Consider the following 27,049-nt stretch of genomic DNA (forward strand, 5'->3'; position numbering starts at 1 on the left):
CTTATGGATGATTTAATTTCCCCCCGCCAAAAAAAGCTCCACAAGTGCGGGTGTCGTGACTTCTTCTTTGCTTTGGTGCCATCCTGTGGTATCTATAGGCAATTACAAACTTTTTTGGGGTCGGGCGTCAGGTACTCACAGATTTTTTATATTCGCGGCAGGGGTCGGTCCCAATCCCCTGCGAAGAGCGGAAAGTTCATTGTACTACTTTCCAATTAGAGAGGGCTTTTGCACCATCTTGTGACATTTTCGAGCACTTCAGAAAGAGCACAAAAACGTAAATAGGAGTTTTTCCACTGACTCGCTGGGGATAGGTTCCACGAAAAAAGACAAACGTGACGAGTTGAATTTGTGAATAGTGGACCGTGAATATTCAGGGGATTACTGTCCAATAAAAGGTGAACCTGATACGAGTGGACATTTTGTGTGTTGCTGGAGTTTACATTCAGACAAACAGTGATGAGGGATGCTGGCTCAGCGCATAAGCCACAGCGCCTCGCCTGTCTGTCCGCTCAGCACTTTTTGGACATCCTGTATATCTGGCCAATCACATGCCACTCATTCCACATTGGCACGCGCCGTTCAACCGATTGTGCTGTATAAGTGATAATGCATTTATCAATTATACACTCACTGTCCACTTCATTAGGTACATCTAATGAGCTCCAACACAAGAACTACAGGTCCATCTGAATAAATTAAGGGTGGGAAAACTTCATTTATTTCACCAGTTGGATTTATAAAGTGAAACGTTAAATGTGTATTTCAGTAATGTTTTGCATTATATTGAAAGTATTTCTAATTTTAATGTACATAAAATGAGTTTTACTCCTATTTCGCTTATTCAGTTTAACTGGTTTATAAAGATTTCCTACATACAGAGTGAAATATTTCATTACTTTCCATCCATTTTCTATACTGCTTATTCATTTTTTATCATTTGGATTATAGCCAACAAAATCCTCAAATCTCAAGTAGCCAGTAGAATATTACATCCTTCTGAATGATATTTTTCTGTTTAATGAATCTGTATTATCTATGAGTTTCGCTTTTTGATTTCACTAAAATTATTGAGCTTTTCTAAGATATTATATTTCAGAGGTGGGCAAAGTACAGCTCACTTAATTATTTAATCTGGCCCATGTAGTACTGTAATATTTGTTGTATTAATTTAGCTTTTTCCTAAAAATTGGGTATTTGAAATTGATGTTCATATTTTTCAAATGTATTCATCTTACTCAATAATAGTTTCATTTATTTGAAATAATAAAATGAAAGTTCCTTGACATGTAAATTGAATATAGATTTTCCTTTTGAAAGAAAATCTCTTTTAATTAGGTTAATTAAATTAATATAAAAAAAATGAGAATAAATAATTTGAATTTTAAATTTGTAATTGTAACTTTTTTTAAAAGCTCATTTACAAATAACCTGTCCCATCTGCTCGTTTTAAAAATCAAATGTGGACTTTGAGCGCAAATGTTTGCCCACCCCTGCTCTTAATTAACTGAAATGCACTGAAAAGTTATTAAACAAATGCCCATTTACTATTATGCTTATAATTTTCAGGTATGTAGTACTGCAGTCATGTTTCTGAGATTCGCTCTATAAGATAATCAAACCATGGTATTACTTCATCTCATTGGAGTATAATGTGCAGGTGTACACAATGCTGTGTAGAATATATTGCATTGTAGGAACTACTCACGGAAAAACAGTAAACGTGATTATGCAACAGCTACAAGGTGTTGCCTACGCCCCAGTGGCCTGCAAATGCAAAGGCTCGAAAAAGCCAGAAACATCTGGACACGAGAGCGACTCGCTCAAAGGCCGCACGCAGCTGCAGACGGGACTCATCCAGCAGAGTTCGTTCCCCCGGTGGGCCGACAGGCGTCTTTGATAAATGTTGTGAGCCGGTGCCTGCCTGAGCGCCGTCGCCTCGGGAGCCCAATCTTTAGTTTACAGTGCTGCCAGTAAAAAGACATAAATCTTCTCTGTAGTCACATAAACAACACTGTGACTTCCCATTATGGTTCCCTTTGGTACGAACAAGCCCTCAAGTGGTGATCTGCACTAAGATAACACTTGTTTGTGTGTTTCATTAGCACACATATAAACACACAGTGACCGGTCTAGTTTGTCAAGCTGCCTCACTATGAATTTATGCAAAGTATTTTGTTATCACATTCAACGTTTTAGGATGACTACTCCTTCTGCTCACACTTCCTAAGGCTCAATACAAAGTACAAGCTCGATCAGATCAAGGGTAGATGGTTGTATTTGGCGCTCTGGCCCAAATTGTAACCAGTCTTCTTCAAACTTTCCAGGACTATTGATCAATGCAAAAAGAAATAAGATTGTAAATGACATCTGACTCAACATGTTAGAAGTACTTAAGGGGTTTAACATCACAAGCAAAAACCCGATTGATTTTCAGTTCACTCAAGAGCGTACAACCCTCAAGCTGAGGCCAAAGGGAAGAGAAGCTTCCTCTGCCCATTCGCGTCACTTGAAATGTAAATGAAGCGTGTGACCAAATGAATGCGCAGCTTGATCTGGCAGGTTTACATAACGCTGGAGCGGAGATGCTTTCCGGCGGCCAAAGCGACAGCGCGGTTCCGGCTTGGCCTCGGTCCTGCTTTTCTGGAGCTCTTTAGCGAATGGCTGTGAACGGTGCGGCCGAGTGGAAGTGTCTCACATAGCGATGGAGAATGGAAGGCAAGGAGCGAGGAGCCCACGCACCAGCCTGCTTGCTGCCCCCGCACACACATTGGGACTTACATTCACAGAGATGCTCATGTGTTGCTTTACTGTCACTCTATTCAAACCATCCGGCGACTCTATTCAACACTCCACCGTATCTATAAATTACATCCGTGCAGCAAAAGCGGATGAGGTTGATGCCCATACGCACGCACACCAACTCACTTGACTTTTTCCCATCTTTCTCTCGCCTACACACGCTCACACATGCTGCTACGTGCCAAAAACAGTATTCCCAGATGGATATAGCAGAGTGGGAATTATGTAACTGACTCCGAACTTGAGCTCTTTGTGGATGCGCGTTTGTCATCTTGAGGCCAGCACAGACACGTTACACTGGACCGGCTAAAGAAATCAACCAATAACACACGCATATGATCCAAACAAATTGACACCAAAAATACATATTTGTATGTTGCTGTTGTTTTTTTTTTTTTTAGCCTTGCCCCGCTAATAAACAAAATGCGATGAAAATGTAGCCTCACTCTGCAGAAATAATTAAAGCTTCTGTTAGAATGTTAAAAACTCAACATTTTTCACTTTATGAAGGTAGAATTTGTACAATGTTCCATCATAGTTCATTATTCACGCCCCTGCGTTATTGCAGATTTTTTTTTAAGCAATAGTTTTAAATTGCCAATTGGTTTTTACAGTACATACTGTTGTTGGCCACAGCTCACGCCCAGACGTCACACGCCAAACCAGGCACATGCACGTACAGGAACACTAAAATACTGACAGTATTTTACACTTTATGCTTCCATTTTATTTCGTTTGTATTTAAATAAGATTACAATGTGTGTATTAACAAGTTTAAGTGTTGTTTAATAAGTTTTAATGTTTAAAGCATCTCAAAGTGGTACAACTAAAAATATTTTTTATATGGTCTCTCTATAGAGTGAATTTTCACCTATTGGGGGTTCACCTATTTTGCCTATACCTATTATTAAGTTGAAGGCTTGTCCATCCATCCATCCATTCTCTGAGCCGCTTCTCCTCACTAGGGTCGCGGGCGTGCTGGACCCTATCCCAGCTGTCATCGGGCAGGAGGCGGGGTACACCCTGAACTGGTTGCCAGCCAATCGCAGGGCACATCGAAACAAACAACCATTCGCACTCACAGTCATGCCTACGGGCAATTTAGAGTCTCCAATTAATGCATGTTTTTGGGATGTGGGAGGAAACCGGAGTGCCCGGAGAAAACCCACGCAGGCACGGGGAGAACATGCAAACTCCACACAGGCGGGGACGGGGATTGAACCCCGCACCTCAGAACTGTGAGGCTGACGCTCTAACCAGTCGGCCACCGTGCCGCCTGAAGGCTTGTCACATTTGAAAAAGTTTTGCAAACCTGAGACTGTCATGCAAGGGCATACTCACATGCATTATTATTTTTTTGAACACGACTCAACGTAGACCCGAAAGAACGGCTATTGAGTGTAGAAGACCGCTTTTACATCCTAGCAACAGCCGGCTCTGAAAGAGGTTCCGGACGCTGCCAGATGGAGGCAAGCCCAGTTCCGCATCCCTAGAACCAACTTTGCTCACTCAAGTCGTAATTCATTACAAACCTCCTCGGTTGCAAAAGCTGATCCCCGTAGTACTAAAAGATGTGAACTTTCACACTGACAAGGAGGTGGTTGCGAAACTTAAAAGAAAAAAAAGGTTGAACAAGATTGGACTGTTAATCCAGCGCATGACGCCTCATCTCCCGCCAAGAGGGAAAACTCGCAGCCCTCTGAGCCCCACATGGCTCTCACAGAATGCTACCATTTATTTACAAGCTAAGAGGGTGGGCAGGAAAAAAAGTAGTTGGAAGTTGCAGGCCAGAAGGGTAACTGGGAGCAGATGTAACTTTTACCCCCCACGCTCACGCACCGTGCTCACACGCACTAATCCTTGCGTCTCAATGGCGTCCTCCGCTCCAAAAAAGGTCTTCATGCGCCCCTAAATTCCTGCCATGACCACCAGCACATTCCCAGGCCCTCTTCTCGCACCCCCCTGCTCCTCGTGTGCGGCTTTGAACAACGGCCTCAGTGTGGCCCGCTGGCGTCACACCTTGCTCCTCCGCTGGACACTGGCAACTCTGTTTGGCTGAAGGGGAACCACGCCGACTTGGAGATTATGGGGAAACTGGGAATGATCTTAAAGACTTGTTTTGACAAATTTCCATGTGATTTGTAACACATTTGCACACACACCTGTCCACAGGTGAAACAATGTGTGTATTGTTGAGGTTCTTTTTTTGGTTTTTTTTGGGCTCTCCAAAATCCCCCACCTGGCCACATCACACGGAAAGGAACACAATAGCCTTGTTGTGCTGCCACTATTGCTCCGGAGGGAAATATGGGGATTGTGCTGTCACCACCTCTGCCTACCCACAACCCATCCAGGTGTGTTGCGATTAAAAAAAAAAATCAGATGCAAATGACAATCCGAACAAACGCTCTTTTATAGAAGTGTAATTCGCTTAGCTACAGATTGTTTAATGTAAAAAATAAATAAATAAATAAACTGAGGTTATAGAGCAATCCGACCAATTTTAACCAGGTTTCAAATGCTCCATCAATTTAAAAAAAAAAGAACCCAAATGATCTTCAATTAGAAGTGACTCATTATTTTCTATGTACAAACGGAGACAAAGTGAGTATGTTTCTTGCTGCGTTATGCGAAGTTGGTTGCGCATAACCCCTATTCGGTGCCCTAGCCCCCCAATTTGTAACCCGTGTTCCCCAAACAAGATTAGTGTTCAGTGTTAAAGGCCAGAAACGTATTGATTTTCAGTTAGGACTGATTTATGATGTAAAAGGTAGCTGAAGTTACAAAGTCCAGAGAGAATGTAATTTGTTTTTGTCAGTTAAAAGTAGGCTACTTTGTGGCTAAAGGAAGACACTGCTCAAAGTGGTGTAGCCTTTTTTCGCATTGACAAATAGAATTTCTCTCCAAAAGAGGATCCTTAAAACAGAAGGTCTACGGAGAGGAAGCGATGCGTGACGGTGTTGATGCTTCTCCTTGTGTGAGATTACAGTGTTACCGCGCTCGCATCCCATAACCCCCGCTGAAAGCAATACAGTATGTTGCTGATGCTCATAGGTTCTTTCAGCAGAGCGAGGAGGCCCCGCCCCCAGCCCGGCCAATAACAAAGGAGGCCGGCGTGATTAACCAAACAAATGCCACCGGTGGCACAAAAACTCGTCTGTCAATGCACGTGGGCATTCCCGGCGTGCCTCGCTGTTTACGTGCCCCGGGGGGGTTCAGAGGGGTTCGTGCATTTGTGCATGCGTGTGACTGAGGGCAAACGGTTTGTATGGACGGTGCCAACTAGCGACCTGAGTGAACCCGCCAACTGAATGCATGCAGGCTTGTTGCTGAACCAACTGTAAATGAGGGGATCTACATAGCGGGCCCCATTCCCAAGACTGTCTTTTGTTTAACAGGAAGCCGCCATAGCCTTATTGTAAGCATCCGCATCAAAACACAATCTCACGAGAACGATCCAGTTTATCAACAGTAGTGCTACCTCCAAATCAACAGGGGGCAGTATATACCAAAAATGTTAATTTACATAGTCTTGCGACACTTTCCTAATGGCCTCAACATACAACTCTACATAGTGACTGCTATATTAATTCCATTAGTATAATGAGTGCAGCTTTGTTGTATCAGTGGTATAACAAGACAAACAAAAATGGGATTCAGTTCCTCAAGGGTCAGTTCCTGGACCCTCCCGTTCAGCTTGTATATGATACCTTTGGGTCACATTCTTTAGAACCTTAATGTTGACTATCATAGCTATGCAGATGACACACAGTTATATGTAGCAGTGTCTCCAGATGACTACAGTTCAATTAAGGTGTTGTGTCACTGTCGTGGGTGTGTGTTATGGTTGTCGTCTTCCCCCTGTCTCGTACACACCTGCTCCTGAGAGCATCTTCCCCACCTGTGCCTGTTTTACCCTAATTACCCCATACATTTAACCTCGTGTCTCATTCTTTCTGGTCGCCAGTTCCTTGTACCTTGTTGTCACGTTCCAGCATTTCTTGTTTCTACGTCACCGACTCATAGTAAGCCTAGACCCTGTTCTGATTATTGACCTTGCCTTTTTGCCTCATGTTTTTTTGGATGCTGTTGCCTTTTCGGAACGCCTGCCTGTGTACCGACCTCTGCCCGTTTATTAAACCTCTCTTTTTGAAACTGTCCATTTGAATTGGAGTCGTGCATTCTGGGTCCTGTCCTTTGTTCCGTTCATGACAGTCACTGTCTAAAACGGACAAATAACTGGATAAGACAAAACCTTCTTCAATTAAATCACAACAAAACTGAGATAATTGTTGTTAGCAGTAAAGAAAAGACGATTGCTGTTAGTAAATACCTGGAGTCACTCTCTTTAAAAACCAAAGACCAGGTCTGAAACCTTGATGTACTGATAGATTTGCAACCTGACTTTCAACAGTCATATCAAATCAATCACTAAAACTGCTTTCTACCAGCTCAAGAACATATCCAGAGTGAAGGCTTGCATGTGCCAAGCAGACTAGGAGAAGCTCATCCATCCTTTTATCTCAAGTAGACTTGACTATTGTAATGGTCTTCTGACTGGACTCCCCCAAAAGAGCATGAAATAGCTGCAGCTCATTCAGAATGCTGCAGCTCATGTTCTGACCAGAGGTCAGAACATATTACTCCAAAGTATACACTGGCTCCCAGTCAGCTTTAGAATACATTTTGAAGTTCTGCTACTGGTCAAGAAATCACTAAATTGTTTAAGTCTTGAATACATGAAAGAAATGTTAATGGAATATATTACCCAGAAGGGCTCTGAGATCGACAGACTCAGGTCAAATAGTGGAGCACAGAGTCCAAAGCAAACATGGTGAGGCAGCATTTAGCTGTTATGCTGCACACAAATGGAATCAGTTGCCAACAGAAGTGATGTCAGCACCAACTGTGCAAGTTTTTACGTCCAGGTTAAAAACTCTTCTTTTTTCCCCCTCGTGCTTTTTAGAGCATTTCCACTTTTAAACGCTCTTTCTTGCACTGCATAATGTTTTAAATCTGTATTTTAAATGTTTATAAGCTGTTTTTCTTTGTTTTAAAATGTTTTTAATAATGTAAAGGTCACTGAGTTACCTTGTGTATGAAATGCACTATATAAATAAATTTACTCTGCTTTGCTTCACTTAAGTGCAAACGTCCGCCAAGGATGACGTTACTAAAAATCGATCATACAATATACATAGATATGCAAATGTGCATGCAGCAAATGTCTGCACAATTATGCCTGGACTAGTTGCTTAAGTACAAAGTTAGCAAAAGTGAAAACAAAGTTATCTTAAATTTTCTGCATAATTACCTATTTGTAATAATAATAATTTGTAACACTTTTTTCTTTTAGAAATAAATCCCACAGCAAGCAAGCAAAAACGTTATGCATATAAAAAGTCTTAAATATTCCCATACACCTTACAATGATACATGCAGGTCTGAGTTACTTGCTCTTAAATTCAAATTGAAAATCGTCATATGGTATGCTCATCTGAATATGTTGAATATAAAGGTGAGGAATACTATAATTTACATCATGATGTTTTTCTGAACTAAAAAAAAAAAAAAAGACTCATTCATTTCTCCTTTTTAAAATATATTCCATGTCACAATGGGATGATTAAATCAGGCTGCATGTTAATGCTTTACTGTGGAGCGTATATTATATTGCCATGAACTACTTCCCTAATTCATCCCAGCAAAGCCGACATCAATAAAATGCACATTTGTGGTTACATATTATACAATATACATAGTATATTTGTCGTAAATTTGCATGTGCCCCATATTTCTTATCCAGACGTTATTCGCTACTTTTCATATTTTGGAATGCTTGCTATGACCTAGTTGATATTATCTTAACTTATAACACATGCAGACGTTATTTAACCTTTTGGAGGCTCTAAGCACAGATTGGTTGATGTGTTTTTTTGGGTACTTGAAAATAGGAAAAACCAACATATTTTATTATTTTTTAAGAAGATGTCATGTTCCCAAGAACTATGAGGCAGAGCATTGAGTGCGTGTGCAGACAACATCGTAAACTAGACTCAATAAATGCTTTGTCACAGTTAGGGAGGTAAATATGGAAAGAACATGGGACGCCTCTTACTCCAGTGACGTGGGATGTTATTCAGAATGCAGCCACTGAGCTTGACGTGAGGGGGGGCGGGGGTTCTAGAAGATATCGTTATCACGCAGTGGAAAGCGAATGAAAAAGCGACACGCACTTGCCACTTCCACTTGACGTCCTGGAAAGAAAATAAAGAGTCCGGGGAGGGCAGACATGGCAGTCATAGCAGTTTAGCCTTTTTCCAGCTCTTGAATAATTAAGCAGCCACTGAGTGGATCACTACAAACCTATTTTTAGCCAGTGTGGGCAACATGAGCTGGACAAACATGCGTAAAATACACAAGTGAGCGAGGCGGTTGTGTTATGATAAAACACAAACACGATGTCACATGACGCCCGCAGCCAAAACAACATCAAATACAAGACTACTGTCATGAATCGGAGGATGACTTTCTCCCCGAGGCATTCTAGTGACACTTTGCATGCTCCTAAAACGGATTCACTTTGTTCTAAAATAAGCATCTGCAAAGCAATAAATGTCACTGACTGACAGACCACTTTGATTCCGTTTGCCGTCCATGGAACATTTTTCTTTTTACTGGAACTAAAGTACTCGCTAACACACCAAAAGAACAACTCATAAAAGCTGATGACAGCTGGACAGAAGAGAGACGCTTCTGTCTCTTGAAAGTCCGTACTGAATTTCCCAAAACGCACCGACTTCCAATGCGCAAAATGGCTGCTTTGTGGTCACCGCGGTAACCACGGCTCACCAATCTCGGGCTATATGGCTCATCGGCAGACCAGCAGGGACACCTCACATGCTGTCGCTACTGTTTAAAATTGCATGCAATGTTCATTCTTGCACAAAAGTTTAAAATAGTTTAATATTCAATTTTAGGAATAAAACTGCCTCATTTTTGATAAACACTTGTGCCTAATATGCTACTGTTTTGCAAAATTGGTCATTAAGGTGGTACTTAGAGACAAGTATTTTTCAAGGTACTCATACCACTGCACTCAATGATGCGTCTGATCACGTCATTGGTGGCCCGCATGCTCTTGCGCGTTTATGTACAATTTACTGCATTTCTCCTTTTTTTTTTCATTACAATGTCATCATTTTTAACCTCTATTACATCAGCAGGTAGTGTGTCCATCCTTGTTGTGTTTTGATGTACCCAATGCAATTTAAGTCAGCACATGACTTCTTTCATGATTCCACTGCTTCGAGCACGCTCAAAGAAATACATTCAACCGTGACCATATTAAATCTGCATATATGAGTGACCTATACGGTCCAAGATGCAATCTTTTTAGCCCCAAGCTTAAGGTGACCGGCACTTGTGCTCTGCCCTACCACTGAACCCCATCCTCCCCAAAAGCCTGCTGGGTAAAACTCCTTCACAATTCACTCGGGGGGAAATAGAGGATGAGGGTGAGAATGGGTTAATTCAGTGTTTCCCAAGCTTATTAAACCAAGGCACATATTTTACATTAGAAAAAAATAATCAGCTATATATATATATACACTGCACAGTGTTAATGGATCCTGAATATATATATATATATATGAAAATAATGAAGGTCTCTTCTCAATTTACTCATAAATTTACAAACTTAGTGTGCGTCTGCCCTGACTGATTCTAAAAAAGGTGAAACCACAGATTATTTACCATCTGCCATCTTCTCCAAAAGCATTTAATTGTTCAGTGAATTGTTCGCTTGCATAGATAGAGGTACACTGTTTGTATACATAAATCATTTTGGACAAATTAAGGCACAGTCAGAATGTATGAATTGTGTCTTAATTGTTCATCTTCACGTGGGTGGCTAGGTGCCCCAATAGTTTTGTCCACAAAGTGCGTAAACAAGAAAATTGGCCTCTCCATGATGTCATCCGTATGTTCAGTGACAGCTGGCTCTTTGCAAATGAACCTCAGCTCGTGTTGACCAGAGATGATGTCACTCGCCGACGCGGTCAGACCGCATAGCAACAAATTAGCTTCCGTACGAATTCATCGACGACGGAAGTCAAGCTAACACGCAGCGGGACGACCTCACCAAGATGGCCGCCCGTATCGTTTTAAAGGTCGCAATAACGCCGAGCCCGCTGCGGCCTTATCGCATAGCGGTCAACACGAATTGACAAGATTAAGCACATTGTTTACGCACAACGGAAAAGGCCCGACGCAGACTTGACATATGACAACGGTCACCTGATAGTCGTAACCTTCTGTGGCGACGTCACCGCAGATAACCCATTGAGATGCAAACGTGAATAAACACAGAGTGCAATAATGGCACTATGCACTTATGCGACTCATCCATATGTGGCACACCGCGACTCCGTGACGGCTGTCAACGCAGACAGCGGCGGCGAATACAGGAAGCGAAGCGTGCTCGGCTAATCAGGGGGGGCCGCTGCCTGTGTTGCCGTGCTGCTGAACTCAAAGTTGCTGGAGCGGAAGTAATCTCAGCTGCCCACTGAGTGCATTCTTTGAAGCTACTGAGCTAATGGCTTCCTCCTCCTTCCTTATAAAACAAAACAACCAAAAACGTATCCCTGGCAGCAGCAGCAGCAGCAGCAACATCACGGTTTGTTGAGTTACACAGTCCTTTCGGGACCTTTGCCATCCACCTGAGCGCCTTGCCACCCACGTTTGGATCACTGCCACTAGCTTTTGCTTTGCCAGAGAACAGAATTACAACTTTAAGGAAGCCTTCAAGCACATTTTATTGATCTGCTGACCTCTCACGCGGTCTATTTTAATGTTTCACCGCAAATTACGAACATTCAAAAGGAAAAGGCTTGCAAATTACACACACTGCACAGTGTCAATGGATCCTGAAATATGTATTTCCTAAATAAAAGGCATTAACTATCCTTGGAAAATACAATAGTCATTGAATCCACAGCTCAAAGCTATTAAATATTCCACATTGATGTCCAATTGTCTCAAAAACGGCAATGTTTCAAACTGATTTTATAAAGAATATCAAAAATATGTGATATGACCAAACCCATGTCGCCAACTGCTTCGTCTTACATTTGGTCGAACTGACTTTTTGAATGCTGCACTTTGTTTTTAGGAACCGACTGCCACGGATAGCGAAAAACATGAGAAATTGTTGCCACTAAAATGTTTTATAATTGCCTTATTTAAAGTTCAAACTGTTTCATATCGTTTCAAACCCATCTTAAAACATTACCCTTACAAATAAATGACTTTTTGAAAGTGCACATGCGACAAAGACTCTCCGTAACTTCACGAACAACCCAGTCTAAACTTACAGTACCATTTCCCGGACGTACCAAGCTTGTCTCTCAGTCAAGTTGTGTCACTTCTCCAAGCTTCCTTTACACCGGCAATTACTGTATTACCTTCCTATTTAGACAGGGCTTTGGCATCATCTTCAGGTATTTCAGAAAGAGCTCAAAAACCGTGAAGAAGTCCATCTAAAAATCCTTACATTTGGCTCCTATAAACCAGCAGACACCCTGTCACCGGAAAATTACTTGGGTACAATGAAAACTAACACATTCACTCGCATGGCTAAGAGCTCAATATCAAAACCAAACAATCCTACGATAGCATTATTTTCCATGTAAAGACTCAGATCTTGTATTAACAGATTGTGCAAGGGTACTACAGTGCGCGCTGCAGCGCTATCATAATTAGTCGACTCTGTTTCCCCATCTTTATTACGTGCCGTACAAACACTGCAGGATGGCAGCGCAAAGTAGGCCGAGAGCGGCGACCTCCTCACGCACGTCCCGTATTTGCACTTCTGTGTGTGCGTTATGATGCTGCATGTGACCTAGTTGTGTTGGGCTCGCGTCAGAGTTTCTGCGCTGCAGGTGACGTTGCAATGCACTTGACTTGCTCCAATAAAACTGGAGCACTCGCTTTTGCTGTGGGAATTCTCACTCAGCCAGCACAAAATGGGAGTACAGTGGAACCGCGTTTCCAGACCCGCCCTCAATACGTGAAAATTGGCACGACAGAAAAACCATTAAAAAAAATACAAAAAATGTAAAATAATTTTACCCCTCTCACATGCACATACACAAACACATGTGACCATATTAAAACACACTGAAACCATATCTGAACATTTATTTTTAATACAGAAAATAATGTACGAACAGTATTGCCTATGTGGTGGGGTGACATCATCGAGCCTGTGTGTGAGTGTCTGCGCGTGAGCTGTGGCCAACAGCAGCTACTGCGTCAGTGTGCTGATTGCATTTATCTGTAATAATGATCTTTTTTTTTTAAATGCGGATGCGCAAACAATGAACCGCAATATAGCGGGGAACTACTGTATTGACTCAAACTTTTGAACAGAATTCCATAAATGTTCTCAATGTTATATCCACCCAGCACGTGGTGTGCGTGTCTGGTGTCCTTTGTACATCATGTAGTTACTGTATGTTCTTGCTTTGGGATTCAAGTAGTACTGGCAGCCTTATGGGAATACTGCTGGCTTATTATTATTACTGAGAATCCCATGTTTCCCCCTTGTCTGGGAACTGGCTGTCCTGGTTGTAACATAATCGCTGTGACGACTGTAGCCATCGCCGTGGATACAGAGCCACAGGTAAACAACAAAGGTGAGGGGGAGGAGTCCAGGATGAGCAGGTACAGGCACCATGACCGTCAGTAACTTTAAAACATGAATTAAATGGTGCTTAATTCATGATATTTGGCCCATGTGTTGCTTCGACTCGAGTGTCATCGTGAAACTGGTGCTGAGGAGTCAACACAATTGTTGCATTGATGCGCCTGGTATTGCTTTGATACACCCAAGGGTGCAAAACATTCTCACATTTCTTCCAATTCAAAGACTTTGAGGTCGACGAAACTATGACCACGCTGTGACAGGAACGCTATGTTCCAGAGTTGGGTTTTTTTTCTTTATTGTTGTGTTTGTCTTTAATGAGACAAAAGTCTTGCGGATGTTGTTGATGGGAGACATTGCTGAGTCACCCCTCGGTCATTGTAACAGCTGAGATTTGAAGTGCAGTTGAATTGCACTTTCTCGGTTTCTGTATCTGACTTATTGTAATAGTCTGACAGTTAGGAGTGGACATTTAGTGGTTGAATGTGCAAAACGGCATGTTGACAGGGCCAAAAACACAACAAAACACAACACAACAGCACACGCACACGGCAAAAAAAATCTGATGTTAAGACACTAAAAACATAAGGGCTAATAAGACATGTGGCAGAAAACAAAGAGGAGGCTGGAAGGCACTGATGAGACAGACAAGTGAAATATATACAAGACGACATATGTAAACACTTTTTTTCCCCAATAAAACACATCAACGCACAAATCCTGAGAAAAACAGTCAATATGTAATGTCAAAAATAAAAAATAAGACTTAATAGACATTCAAATTAGAATAATGTATGGAATACGACTTTTAGTACAAAATCCTACTAAATTCTTCAAATTGTAAAGTGCTTTGCTGCGATCTGAGGATGTAGCACCACACACACATCAAGATCCTCCGATTACAAACTCCTCAAAGATTCCGCCAACAGGGTAGGCTAAAAATGCTACATTTAGACACAAACCCACTAAATTTCAGGAGATATTGAAATCTTTGATCAGATTAACTGGCTAGTAAGTGAAAAATATGGTCTGTAATATTACTTTTACCACATTCACTGCCATTGACAGCTTTAGAAGTCAAATATCCATGTTAACTGGGACGGCTGGCCGTGAATGAGTTAATAAATTCCCACAGAGTTCTTGCGGGATTCAGGATTTTAGTTTGGAACATTCTTGGAAAGCTAATTTGCATTCACGATTGTTTCGTCCTCTTAAGTTCAAACCGATTCCCAGGCTCTCCACGGTCATATATATGGTCATGTATTCACGTGGTGAAGGAGCGGTGACAGTACAGTTAGCTCCCATATACATTCCTGGTAGCCGCGCTCAGCCTCGAGTGGTTGTTGCATACCTGTGGCCAACGCGTGCCCTTTAATCATAGTCTTCGAGGAGGCCCGCCAGACTGTACTCTTTAAACAGGAGGCTTAAACGCTTTTGCAATCTCAAGAGTTTACGATGCGAGACTCACTTGCGTAAACTGTCAGCCGACGAGGCTGTGACATTTGCTCTGGTAGTTCAGGAAAGGAACCAAAATGGGATGAAGTTGCACGAAAACAACGGGACAAAACAAAGATGAAGTTTTAATACACACGTGACTCATGCATAGTTGTTTTAGGGAGCCTCAAAACAAAGCCTGATGACAGGGAGTCCTTCAGTGCTCTCAACTGTGAAAGCAATCAGTTTTCACTCGTTTGTTGGGAAGTCACGGACGGACGGGCTCGACCCAGCATGCATTGTGCCAAAAAGGACAAACTCACGCGTTCGTCTTCCTACGACGACGGCCCTCATTTGTCGGAACGAAACATGAAACCAGAAAGCTTGAAGTCATCGAACAAGGACCCATCCGACTATTACTATCGTTTTCCTTGAGTAAATTACTTTTTTAGTTTTAACAATACAAAAAAAAATTAAAAATCTTTAAATTGGCGTTATAATACTTTGATTCCAGATTTGCACCAAAACTATTTCCGCTGTAAATCGATTTGGTTAGTTTTGTACAAACTAGGTTAAAAAAATAAATAAATAAAACCATACATAATGAGAACGGTAGTCGACTGGTTAGCACATCTGCCTCACAGTTCTGAGGACCGGGGTTCAAATCCCGGCCCCGCCTGTGTGGAGTTTGCATGTTCTCCCCGTGCCTGCGTGGGTTTTCTCCGGGCACTCCGGTTTCCTCCCACATCCCAAAAACATGTGTGCTAGGTTCATTGACAACTCTAAATTGCCCGTAGGTGTGAATGTGAGTGCGAATGGTTGTTTGTTTCCATGTGCCCTGCGATTGGCTGGCGACCGGTTCAGGGTGTAGCCCGCCTCCCGCACGAAGATAGCTGGGATAGGCTCCTGCAGCCCGCGACCCTTGTGAGGATAGAGCGGTAAAAGACGATGGATGGATGGATAATGATCAAATGCAGTAGAGTATAATGCATACGCACATTCCAGACAGTAAACGGAGTAAAAATCAGTAAAGTACAGTAGAGTCACATGTTTAAGCCAACGTTTGGCGATGGGGGGGGGGGACAGTCAGTTTTAAAGATCCGCCACAAAACTCGCAATAACCAAACATTTTGTTGTGTTCTTTTGGATCTTCGCCTCCCTGCCTCTGTTTGAATCCCAACGATCTCTTTGTGCTTGAACACGTGCCCTCGGATAAGCACCTCAACATTTCAACGCAGCGTGCGCCCACACTTACTGGTCACGTTAACGGCGCCGATGCACGGTGTTCCACAGAACAAAGAGTTCCTTCAGGGTGAGCGGCAGTACCTCCAACCTCGTAGCCAGGTACTCCTTTGTTGGCAGCGGCGCAGCTTTTAATGAACACCAGGACCGCAGCGTGAGGCGGTAAATCCCGGCAGACAGCAGGAGGCCTCGAGAGGGAGCAACAAGCCCCCTCGAGGGCGGGGGACATCTACACAACACATCGACAAGGTTCAAATTGAATCCCATGATGGTTCAATACAAATCTCAGTTCATTATGAGTCTATTTTTAGTCTGATGGGTTAATGAACTACAAGACTGCCAGACATCTGGATAAAACAGCCAATAGAGTAAACATGGAGGTCAGCATACACTATATTGACAAAACAGGATGTTAAAAAACAAAAAAAACTGGTTCGCCTCAAAGGTGTTGATGAGCTCTTGTGTATGTGCGAGTCCACACTAAACGAAACCCACGCAAGCACACCTCGGCCCTTCGCGTTGTTCACTTGGACACAGACATGCTGGGAACGGAAAGCTTCCGCACAAAGTTGGAACAGACAATATCCACAACGGTCGAATTAAGATAAAACTTTGATGAAAAAAAGTGTGCCTGGATACGTTTATCTACACAGTAAAACCGGTTATACTTTTTCAGTTCAAAGGGGGGGGGGGGGGGCTACAATATGCTACCTAGCATTTAACGTGTCAAGGAAACAAAAGCTAAAAATATAAAGTACAGTATACAGTCGAACCTCGGGTTACGAACGACCCAGTTTACGAACAATTCAGGTTACGTCAAAATTTTGGGGTGAAAACTGACCTCTATTTGCGTATTATTTTCAGTTTGCGAACATTCTTGGTATGGACGAACGGAAGGATATATGATTTGGTTCGACTCGCGCTGCGTGACAATCTTTGAATCTGGATCAAGCCAGTGCTGCTCTCAGCGGAAGTTCTGCCTCTTTATACGATCATCCAATCACAAATCTAATAGTGTTTGTGATTGACGTGGTATGAGAAGTCCAGAAAAAACATTTTATTTTCGTCCCCCCCAAAAAATGCTGTTTACAGTTTGCATGTTATCTATTGCGTTGTGGCGTATTTTTAATTAAGACAACGAAAGGTTAATCAGTCCACGTACATATGAACAGCTACACCAGCGCGCTGTCGGAGCCCGACTAACTAACGTGCCTTCGTGGCAGCCATGTTGGCAGGGGCGACGTTCCCATAGAAGGCAATGCATGGACATTGAAATTAAGTCGTAACATATTCATTACTCAACCGATTTTCATGACGGTTACTGTTTTGTCAACTCCAACGCGTATGTTATCAATATACAACATTTTAAAAACATGATAATTAAAAAATGATCAACATGATTAAAATAATTTGGCCAACAGAGTAATTCATCTTTCAAATTACAATGCGGTGTCTCACTTTCTGATTTTATTATTATTTTTTTTTTCTGAACACAAAATAACAGGTTTCCCTGGATTGACCCAAACAACATGGCATGGGCCATTGCAAACGCATGCATTGCAATGGCCGCATGTCCTTAAAACAGGGTCAGACGCATAGACGCACACTCACACACGCATACATGGAGAAACAAAGAACCTAGTGTGAAATGTAGTAAGTCTCACTGGCAACAATGGTGCGATCTCTCATCTCGTCTTTTCCTGTTCTCAGTGCTGGCGTCTCAGCCCGTGCCGCCTGTGTGGGTTGACACCCACCGTCCCATCTGTGCTCACCGGGGGCCCTCGGGGCCCCTGGAGTCCATCTGGCATCTTCCTCTTGTGTCTGGCGACTTATCACTTACGAATATCTCTCCAACTTGTCCGAACCGCTTTGCATACTCATGGCAATTGCCATACTTTTCATATGATATCATCGGATTGCCATCTCAACAGTAGCCCCTTTGAGGCGTCACCTGTCAGCTATAATACTACAAGTAAGAAACAGTACCATTTGAGTTCTAATGTTTGAATTCAGACATGTCACTCATTTTTGTCACAGGCCACATTGTAGTTACGGTTACCCTCAAAGGGCCATGGCGCCTGTGAAACCATAAATATGTTTAATTGCCTCATCATCGTATGACATTTACGCAACAATTTAATGGATGAGTAGTTTTGAAATCAGAAGTGCAGATGATAGTTTAACGATTGTTTGCTACTGTAAAAAGGGGTTTTATTAACAAAAAATTTTTTTTTCATTATCTAAACATTTATTATACATGACAACTTGAAATGTTAGAAAATACAGATTTTAGTAAGAAACATGGAAGTTGACACACACAAATTTATTTTGCATAAAATGTGGCGTGCCGAATCTGGCCTTGAGTTTGACACCTGCGCTCGAGATGCTAATAGACACCGCAGTTGGGTCAGACATTGACTAAAAGCAGAGGGAACCATAAGCCCACCCAGCTCCACTTCATGAGGATTTCACAGTGAGAGTGGATGAGGCCTTTCCGTCATCTGCATCGGCTTTGATGAAGATGGCGCTCATTTACATCCCAAAATGCCAATGAGACATGGGTTGGTGCTTCAGAAGTACTCGGGCAGAGTTGTGTTAATGAATTAACAGCAGAGTCTTCATTATTTTCACCAGTCCTTTTAGAGATAGCACAACTTGGTATGTTAACACATTAGGATCCTCATAACAAAAACATGTCTACTTCCGGTCAGAAGATAGTAATTGACGAGAGATTAGCTCGGAGCGAAAGCTGGTTTAACACACCAGCTGTGACTCTCTCCTTCCAACCACACACACACACACACACCCACCTTCTTAGCCGCGCGGTTTCTGCACATTGTCATGCAGTTAATTGCTGCTGTGATGGCGCAGTCATGCTGGCCCTTGTGTCGTGTCGAATAAAACAAATAATAAAAATCTTGGTTTTACTTGCATTTTTGCACTTTGAAATAATCAAGACACAAGTTATTTCTGTACATAAAAATGGGACTTTAATTGAAAATTTAGTATATAAAAAATAATAATAATTTGAAAATATCCATCCTTTGGAGCCCCGAATGGCAAAAGTGAGCCCGAACGTGTTGAGGCTGTGTAAAAACCGCAATTGTTTTGCTTCCCGAACAACTCAAACTTCAACTTGAAAGTACAGAAACCAGATGGATTCCATCTCCAAAGTAGTGAAATAACATTCAAATGCTTTCAAATTTAAGTAAACTTGTTTTATTCTGCTTTACATCGACAACTGTCAGTGCATCCTCCACATCTATAAAAAAAAAAACAAAAAAAAAAACATTGTCGATATGTAAAAAAATAAGTTAGGAATGCAAACTAAAGGCCAAGTAGGATATGCAAAAATCATTTTAGAGGGGGAGGAGTTTAAGCATAGACAATAAATAAATAAATAACCACAGAATGTGGAATGTCTACACGTTTACAAATAAATTAAATGCAAATGGGGAGGAAAAAATAATAATTTTACACACTAAAAGAGGGGGAACACACTGTACAGTATTTGCCAAAAAAGAAAAAAAAACAACCAACATAGTTGATGAATATTGCATTGATTGTGCATTTCACACCCAACGGAGCCCCTGAGGGAGGCCAGGGGCGGGGGCCGTGAAGTGTCAAGCAGTGAGATGGCGGGAGGCAAAAAAGTGAAAGAGGCGACACCTCGCAACAGGCATGGCTGAACAGACCGGGAGAATGAGTGAGCGCAAAGGCAGAGCGGGGTAGAGGTGTGTGTGTGTGTGTGTTGACATTCAGAAAAGACAGGATCCAGTTTCCAAAACACCTGTTCAGGCTATAGAGTGAGTGAGCAGCTTCGAAGAGTGATACACAGTCGCGTGTGTGTGTTTCAAGTATTCCATTTCTCTCCTCTAATGCTCTCGCAGCCTCTCAGCTGGGGGCTACTTGGCTTGTCGGTGACAGTGGTCTCCATCACTGAGGTTGAGTCCGAAAAAAGAAGAAAAATAAAAAGTTGAGATGAAAAGCCCCCAGAAAAAGCAGCGTTCCAACAAAAGGCACTCCAAAATGAAAACATTTTTAAACATTGAATAAAAAAAAAAAGATTTCTCCAAAGCTCTATGAGAGCAGCCATATCTGAATAGGAAGGCCTTGCCGGATGCATATACCAGCCTACTAACAAAAAACGAGTTCAAAAGGGAAAGGGCAAAGGAGGAATAAATAATGCTGGTAAGACCACCCAAACAGCAAAATGTTCCCGTTTAGGAAACAACTTGGATTAAATGAATGAAAACAAAGGAGATGTGGGGGTGAATTAAGATGAGCAACAAACAGTTGCTGAAAAGTACGTTTATGGCCATTGATCAGCCAGCAAGGCTGCAGGCTGCCGTACTTGAGTCCATCAACTCCTCGTAACCTGGCACCGCCCCCTCGCTTCCCCACCGAGTCTTTTAGAGTCCCTCAGAGTCATCCTCAGAGGCTCTCCTTGCTCGAGGTTGTGCTCGACGACGAATCGGTGGCGATGGTCCGCAGGCGGATGTCGCCGGCGGCCGGCTCCTCGGGATTGGACTCGGGCGCCTCGGCCGTCGCCCTCATCCAGGGGTGGTCGCAGATCTGCTCCAGCGTGGGCCGGTCGGAGGGCCGCAGGGCCAGGCACCATTTGATCATCTGCTGGCACTCTGCAGAATCAAGAGACGACATTGAGGATGACAAAGCTCAAAGGGACCGAAGGCATCAATGTGTATGGGTCTACATTCCAGACCAGTCATTCCCAACCAGTGTGCTGTGGCACATGAGATGTAATAATGCCAGTGACGTAGAGTTAACAGGCAGAACAATTAAATGCTCTTCCACTAGATGGCCATTAACCTGTGGTGGTGTGCTGGGAGATTTTTTTCCCGATATAAAATGTGCGCCTTGGCTCAATAAAGCTTGGGAAATCGCTGTGGACTTAATTATTTTTTTGCTGCGGTTCATTCCAGATCTCATTAGTACTACTGAGCGCAGCTAGGGGGCGACAGTCGACTCTTGGTAGGCTCCCACTCACCGGCCGAAACCCTCCTCCTGAAGTACAGTCTCCCCCGCAGGATCTCCTCGTCCTGCTCGAAGGGGATGTCTCCGCACACCATGTCGTAGAGCAGCACGCCGAGCGACCACACCGTGGCAGAGCGGCCGTGATACCTGTGGAAGCGGATCCACTCGGGTGGGCTGTACACGCGGGTACCTAAAAAAAAAAAAACACACACAAGAGGGTGCAAGAACAGTGAGGATGGAGGGTGCACAAAAAGGTTGGTGTTTGTGGGCCTTGCAAAAAAACAGCTCCCTCTACAACCACAACCCCCCCCCCCCCCCCCCCAAACAGAGGAGGAAACGTGATCCCATCATGTGACGCTGCGGCTCAGGTTTCACAACAAACACGTTACGTGGCACTCGACGACCCGACCGTGACTCAGGCCGTGGTCAATATTCGATTCCAGTCTGAATCAAATGAGTCATGGACTCGTCAAAAAAAGCGCTCACGGTTACATTGGACAGATAATTAATGACGCGAGGAAAGCCCTCCGCCCCAAAAAAAAAAATAAATAAAATAAATACACCACTGCGTCACGGGCTAGTGACCGCCTCCGCGACTGAAAATAGCGCCGAGTGCATCAAGGCCAAAAGCACGAGAGAGAAAAAAAAAAAAACCCAGCTGCTTACCGTCGAAGTCGGTGTATACGGTGTCCTTGAGGATCGCCCCGGAGCCGAAGTCGATAAGCTTGAGCTCCCCGGTGCGGAGATCCACGAGCAGGTTCTCGTCCTTGATGTCCCGGTGCACGACCCCGCAGCTGTAGCAGTGCCGCACCGCCTCCAGGACTTGGCGGAAGAAGCCCCTCGCCGCGTCCTCGTCCAGAGCCCCCTTCTCGGTTATGAAGTCGAACAGGTCCTTGACGAGCTCCGGCCTTTCCATAACCAGGAGCCAACCGTCGGCGCGCTCGTAATAGTCCAGCAATTTGATAACTCCGCGGAAAGACGAGCTGACCTTCTTGAGCAGGAGGATCTCGAGCGGGACCATGCTTCCATTCTGAGACGAAAACACAGGGAAGCCATGATGAGTGCGGGGAATACACGCAGCCCCCCGCGCCTCCATGACACCAAAACAAACACTTACAATTGAGCCCCACTCGGTCACCCTTTCTTTGGCGACGTGTTTCACTGCCACCTACAGTTACAAAAAAACAAAAAACAAATAAATAAACAAGAAAAAACATTTCATAAGTCGCATACGTTTGCTCATTGGGAAAATCCTCCACCCCGTCCGCGACTCACCGGTGCCCCGTCAGAGTGTCTGCTGCCGGCGTACACGGTGCCGAAGCCACCGCTCCCCAGCACGGAGCCCACCTGGTACACCTTCTCGAACGGCTCCTTCTCCACTTTGACTGTGTTGGATGACAACACGGTGCGAAGATTAGCGCCCCGAGGCGTTCCACAACAAACCGCCGGCGAGAGTCGGGCAGTTAGCCGTTAACCTCTTTCAACTGTGTGTCCCCCCCCCCCCCACCCCGACCGTTCGTGTGACCTACCCGGCTGAAGCTGGATTTTCACTGGGAGGTGGTCCATACTCGAAGGGTTGCAAATGTGCGAAAATGAACCAAACTTTGACAGCAACATATTAGAAAAAAAAAAAGGTTTAAAAAAAAAAAAAAACCAAAAAACGGTGGTGGTGATCCAAGGCAGCCAGTCGAGGTTTCGAGTACAACGAGAGAGACTTTTGGGGGTTCGGGCGCCGTCTAAATAGTGGTGCGGACCGTCTCGGGTATACCCAGTCCAGCAGTGCGCCAACTCGGCCGCACCGCGCCCGTTAAATTCGTGTCACGACCGTAAAGCGGTACACCGGTGGCGAGAAAACCGACATGAAAGCGGGTCGGAGTGGCTCTCGACACGCAAGGTGCTGCCGACAAAAAAAAAAAAAAAACAATGTTCCGAGGAAGCGACGACAAGCGTAGAATTCCCGACTTATTTGGAAACGGCTCGCGAGAAGAGTAGGTTATAATGTCCTCCGCAGCGTCTCGACGTCCCGAGGAGTTGCCGCTGTCTGAGCTTTGACGCGGTCTTCCACAGCCAATATTTTGACGCGCAGTGGGACGTTAGTTATCCCTCCGCCGCCAATACGGGGCGACCCTCTCGTTCAAATCAAGCGGATAAAAGACCACCGTTCCCAAAGCACGCGTCGAAATACACACGAAAAACAGAATCTATTTTCAAACACACTCGTGATCGAATGTATGACTTAAAAATCCATTTGCATCACGGGACTACTTTCTCATAGTACGAGACGCGGACGAATCTCGTCTGGGAGGTCTGCACTCCGTTCACTATAGCCTCCAAGGCGGCAACCAATCAGATGTCGTATATAAATACTCGCTTCTGGGCATCGGCCAATCAGGTAAAAGTTGTTGTAATAAAGCAGACATTTGAGTGCACGTGGCGGCAATTTTGAGATGACCCTCCCCCTGTACTTGCACCCTCCCTTATGCAGCTCTGCAGCAAGAGACAGACTGTCTGGTTGGAAAAGAAAAGCTCATTTAGTAGACAACCCATAGCAAATTACTCATGAACATGTCTCCACTGTTCTTTGTTCAGGAGGGTGTTTCCAAAATGGAGTGCACTACTTGTACTACTTAGCAACACCAACTAGTCAGTAATTGTCAGTAACAATAGCTCGCACCTTTGAGGTGTACAAATGTGTTTATTAGTCACGTGAATATTCCAATGCAAACCATAAATCAACTTTTGCCACACTTCTGCTTACCAAGATGTAATCCAAAAGCCTGGAGTTGAGCGCTCAAGAGTGCAATGACGATATTGCAATAGACTGGTTGACACACAATTTACTGTTTGGGATCAAAATAGGTTAGTTAGTGAGATGAAAACACGCTCAGATTGAAGTTTGCAAAGTTGGCTGTCCGACTTCGGAGTTCAAACTTTCCACGCTTACCGTCACACATGGCAACGTGACCTTGGCTCGCTGTGAACTTTCCACTGTTTATCTCCTCCATCCTCCGATAACCTGTGCGTGTATGTGTGTATTTCTGACCGCTAACCAAACAAGAAGCGTTTGAAAAGTTCCACAGAACGTTATCAGGACAGGCCCAGCCAGCGCAAACTTATGTAAATGCACACCGCAAACAAGAAAACAGCGTCTAGGCTGTAACCTGCTTTGATGCTCTATGTTTTCAGGAATATATTGATCAACGAAATTCATACCAAGACAAGTTATGCATTGCTTTATGTCCTCTGAAAATGCATACAAGTTTTGTTCTTTGTCTTTCGGAATGTCTTTTGTAATGTAATGTAATGTAATTGAAAAAGAAATTGTTACTGTCCGGCGATCTAATTCAATTAGCTGCGCATCTTTTCATCAGGTTCTGTGTAAAAGGCAAGGGCAGAGAGAGAGAGAGAAGGAGAGGAGAGAAAAAAAAAAAAAAAAAAAAAAAAGATTACAGCGCTGATGCAGATAAACACATTTAAAATGCCATCTTAAGTGTATACTGTACGTCGTATGGTTAACCATAAATGCAAAGAGGTCATGGTTGCTTTTGTCAAGGTAGTTATGTGCATGCATTCCTTTCTATGACTCACACAGGCCCAAAAATGCTTTACAAAGTAGAATTCCATTTCAAAGACCGAGACAAAGTATGTTTTCATGACTTTGTGGATCAGAATTGGAATTTCTATCTCAAATGTCTCTTTGCAGTGCTTAATCCCGCTCATTGTCCAAAGAGCTACAAGTCGTTTCAGTTGAGATTTCATGCCCTCACTTCTAATGGAGTCACACTCCATAAATATAAACAGTCGAGGAGTAGCAACATAATACCCTGGTCGGGATAGCCCACAGTGGGCAATGTGTAAATGGGGACAAGGGTGGACTGAGGTGAAGCGGAGTGCCGGCAATGATATCCGTGACAAGATACGATGTCATTAATGTCAAAACTGGTGTTTACTGTCTTGCAGTCTACTCGTGCAATCACATGATTGGGAATTCAATTGCAGAAAAGTAATTTCCTGTCCTTGGTGATGATCCTCCAACTGAACAAGCACATTAAAAGACATCATTAGAGCGTAAGAGTGCAGCTCGGCCTTATAAGACCCCAGCTTAACTCTTCTACCAGCCGCTAAAAATACCTATACATACTAAATAATACGTTTAATAGACAGTTTGCATCTTATCAATCCTGTGATCCGGAATGTTGGCGTATATTACGTTGGGATAAATCCAATCTTTGCCCTGGACAAGGATCTCTCAAGTTCACAAAGTATTCATGGTTGTGTTATTATTATTATTATTATTATTATTATTTTTTTCTCTCTCTTTCAGGCTCTCGGCCAGGCAGACGTGAGTCTTTTTTTTTTTTTTTTTTTACTGAGATTTGATATGAACGCGTGCTATGAAGTCTTTACAGCTCTCGTGGGAAATCATCATCAGGCTTCTTTTTATTTATGTGCGCCACCTCCCAGAGCAAAGCCATGAAGAAGAAAAATGGCTTGCGGCGCTGTGATGAGCTGTCACTGTCCTGCCTCCTCTCGTCTTCTGTGTATTTCTGCACATGCCCGCGATGCCTCCCGCTTTCCTTTGCTGTAATTGCTGCCTTGGTAAACGGTGTCAGGCGGCCCAAGAGGGGTCCAACAGCATTTGCAACTCTAATTTGATGTCTTTCACTTGGGACACATAAAACCAGACACACCAGAGGGTCCGTGGCCACTTCAGAGTCGTGGAGTCGCCCGTGGTTATTTTTAGCCCCCACCACGCTGGTTAGTAGCGGCCACGTCGTTTTGGTAAGCCCGCGATTGAAATCGATCCAGCTCGGCTTCGCTGGTGCTCTCTGCCAGGGGAGTCGACGGGACGTTTGTCATGCAAAGTCCTCAACAAGTCGCGGAACCGGGATGTCCTTTTCATCACAATTCTTCGCGATTAAAAATCATTTCAGGTGGAGTGACAATGCACACGTGTTGGACTATTGTGGATTTGTCCTCATGTGTTCTGTTTAGCAGCCGGGTCCCTGTATGGATTATTGTCCCGTCTCAACATTACGCAATAATGTCAGCCTGGTCAGTCTGGTAATCTGCCGGCCACATTGCATAACCACTCATTAGCGCTTTTAACACATTTCCTCGCACCTTCTCTGTATGCAGATTTGGCCGGAGAATAATGTAGTTTATACGCGTCGTACGGCGAGAACTTATGTTATGATTTTGTGTTAAGTAAATAACATCGATTGACTTGAATATTTACCCCAGATACTCAGCCGGAGTTGTACCTGTGTGAAGCAGTGTGTAAATTTAGCGAGCATGAGGGTCAAACGGAGGGCAAAGTGACATTTCTCGTCCTTGCGTTGCTTATCGCCTTCCGCATAGACCAGCACAACAATAATAGATCGAGCGAAAAGACAAATTAAAATACTGCGTTACCCGGCCGGGGGTTATTTAATTTCTGCGTCACCGCCAACAAGCAGGTTAATGATGCCCTTAGTGAATGACTGAGCAATAGCAGCTTCCAGCATCCACACAAACAAAACTAAACATAACAAGTGTACACACACTTGCCCCTGCTTTCAAACATCTTTATTGTGCAATACCAGACTTGTACATTTACAACAGCAATAGTCCAACCTTTGACAGTTAAATGTATTTTTTTGCAATATTGCCCCCTAAAAATGAAGACTTTATTCCTGCTTGTTTATTTCCGCAAAATTCCGAGTTTTGTCCTGTAAAATTACAACCTTGTCTTCACACCAATTGCGACATTTGTCACGTACAGTATAAAAATGTATTCAGATTTTCTCCTGGAAAATTCCAACTGTAATGTTGCCATATTCCCACTTCGACAATTGGCTTGCAACCAGTCCAGGGTGTACACCGCCTTTT

At 43.5% G+C, this 27,049-nt stretch overlaps 2 protein-coding genes across 3 annotated transcripts in view; both read right to left on the minus strand.

The window, feature by feature from the left end:
• The window catches only part of LOC133472112 (mis18-binding protein 1-like), a 33,368-nt gene extending 16,210 nt beyond the window's left edge, over positions 1–17,158 (minus strand). For both annotated transcript variants that reach the window (XM_061762502.1, XM_061762501.1), the window contains exons 1-2: positions 17,025–17,158; positions 16,197–16,412 (exon numbers count right to left, since the gene is read on the minus strand). The gene's annotated coding sequence lies outside the window, so the exon portion shown is untranslated. The remainder of the gene's footprint in view (positions 1–16,196; positions 16,413–17,024) is intronic.
• A 2,228-nt stretch (positions 17,159–19,386) lies between these two features.
• Positions 19,387–23,238, minus strand: LOC133472115 (serine/threonine-protein kinase pim-3-like). Its single transcript, XM_061762509.1, has 6 exons — positions 22,708–23,238; positions 22,454–22,563; positions 22,296–22,346; positions 21,845–22,208; positions 21,192–21,368; positions 19,387–20,823 (listed from the first exon to the last, which is right to left on the minus strand). The coding sequence occupies exons 1-6, from the start codon at positions 22,793–22,795 to the stop codon at positions 20,618–20,620; spliced, it is 996 nt and encodes a 331-aa protein (XP_061618493.1). The 5' UTR covers positions 22,796–23,238; the 3' UTR covers positions 19,387–20,617.
• Between the last annotated feature and the right edge of the window lie 3,811 nt (positions 23,239–27,049).

Source organism: Phyllopteryx taeniolatus, chromosome 22 (genome assembly GCF_024500385.1).
Source record: "Phyllopteryx taeniolatus isolate TA_2022b chromosome 22, UOR_Ptae_1.2, whole genome shotgun sequence".
NCBI classification, from domain to species: Eukaryota; Metazoa; Chordata; class Actinopteri; order Syngnathiformes; family Syngnathidae; genus Phyllopteryx; species Phyllopteryx taeniolatus.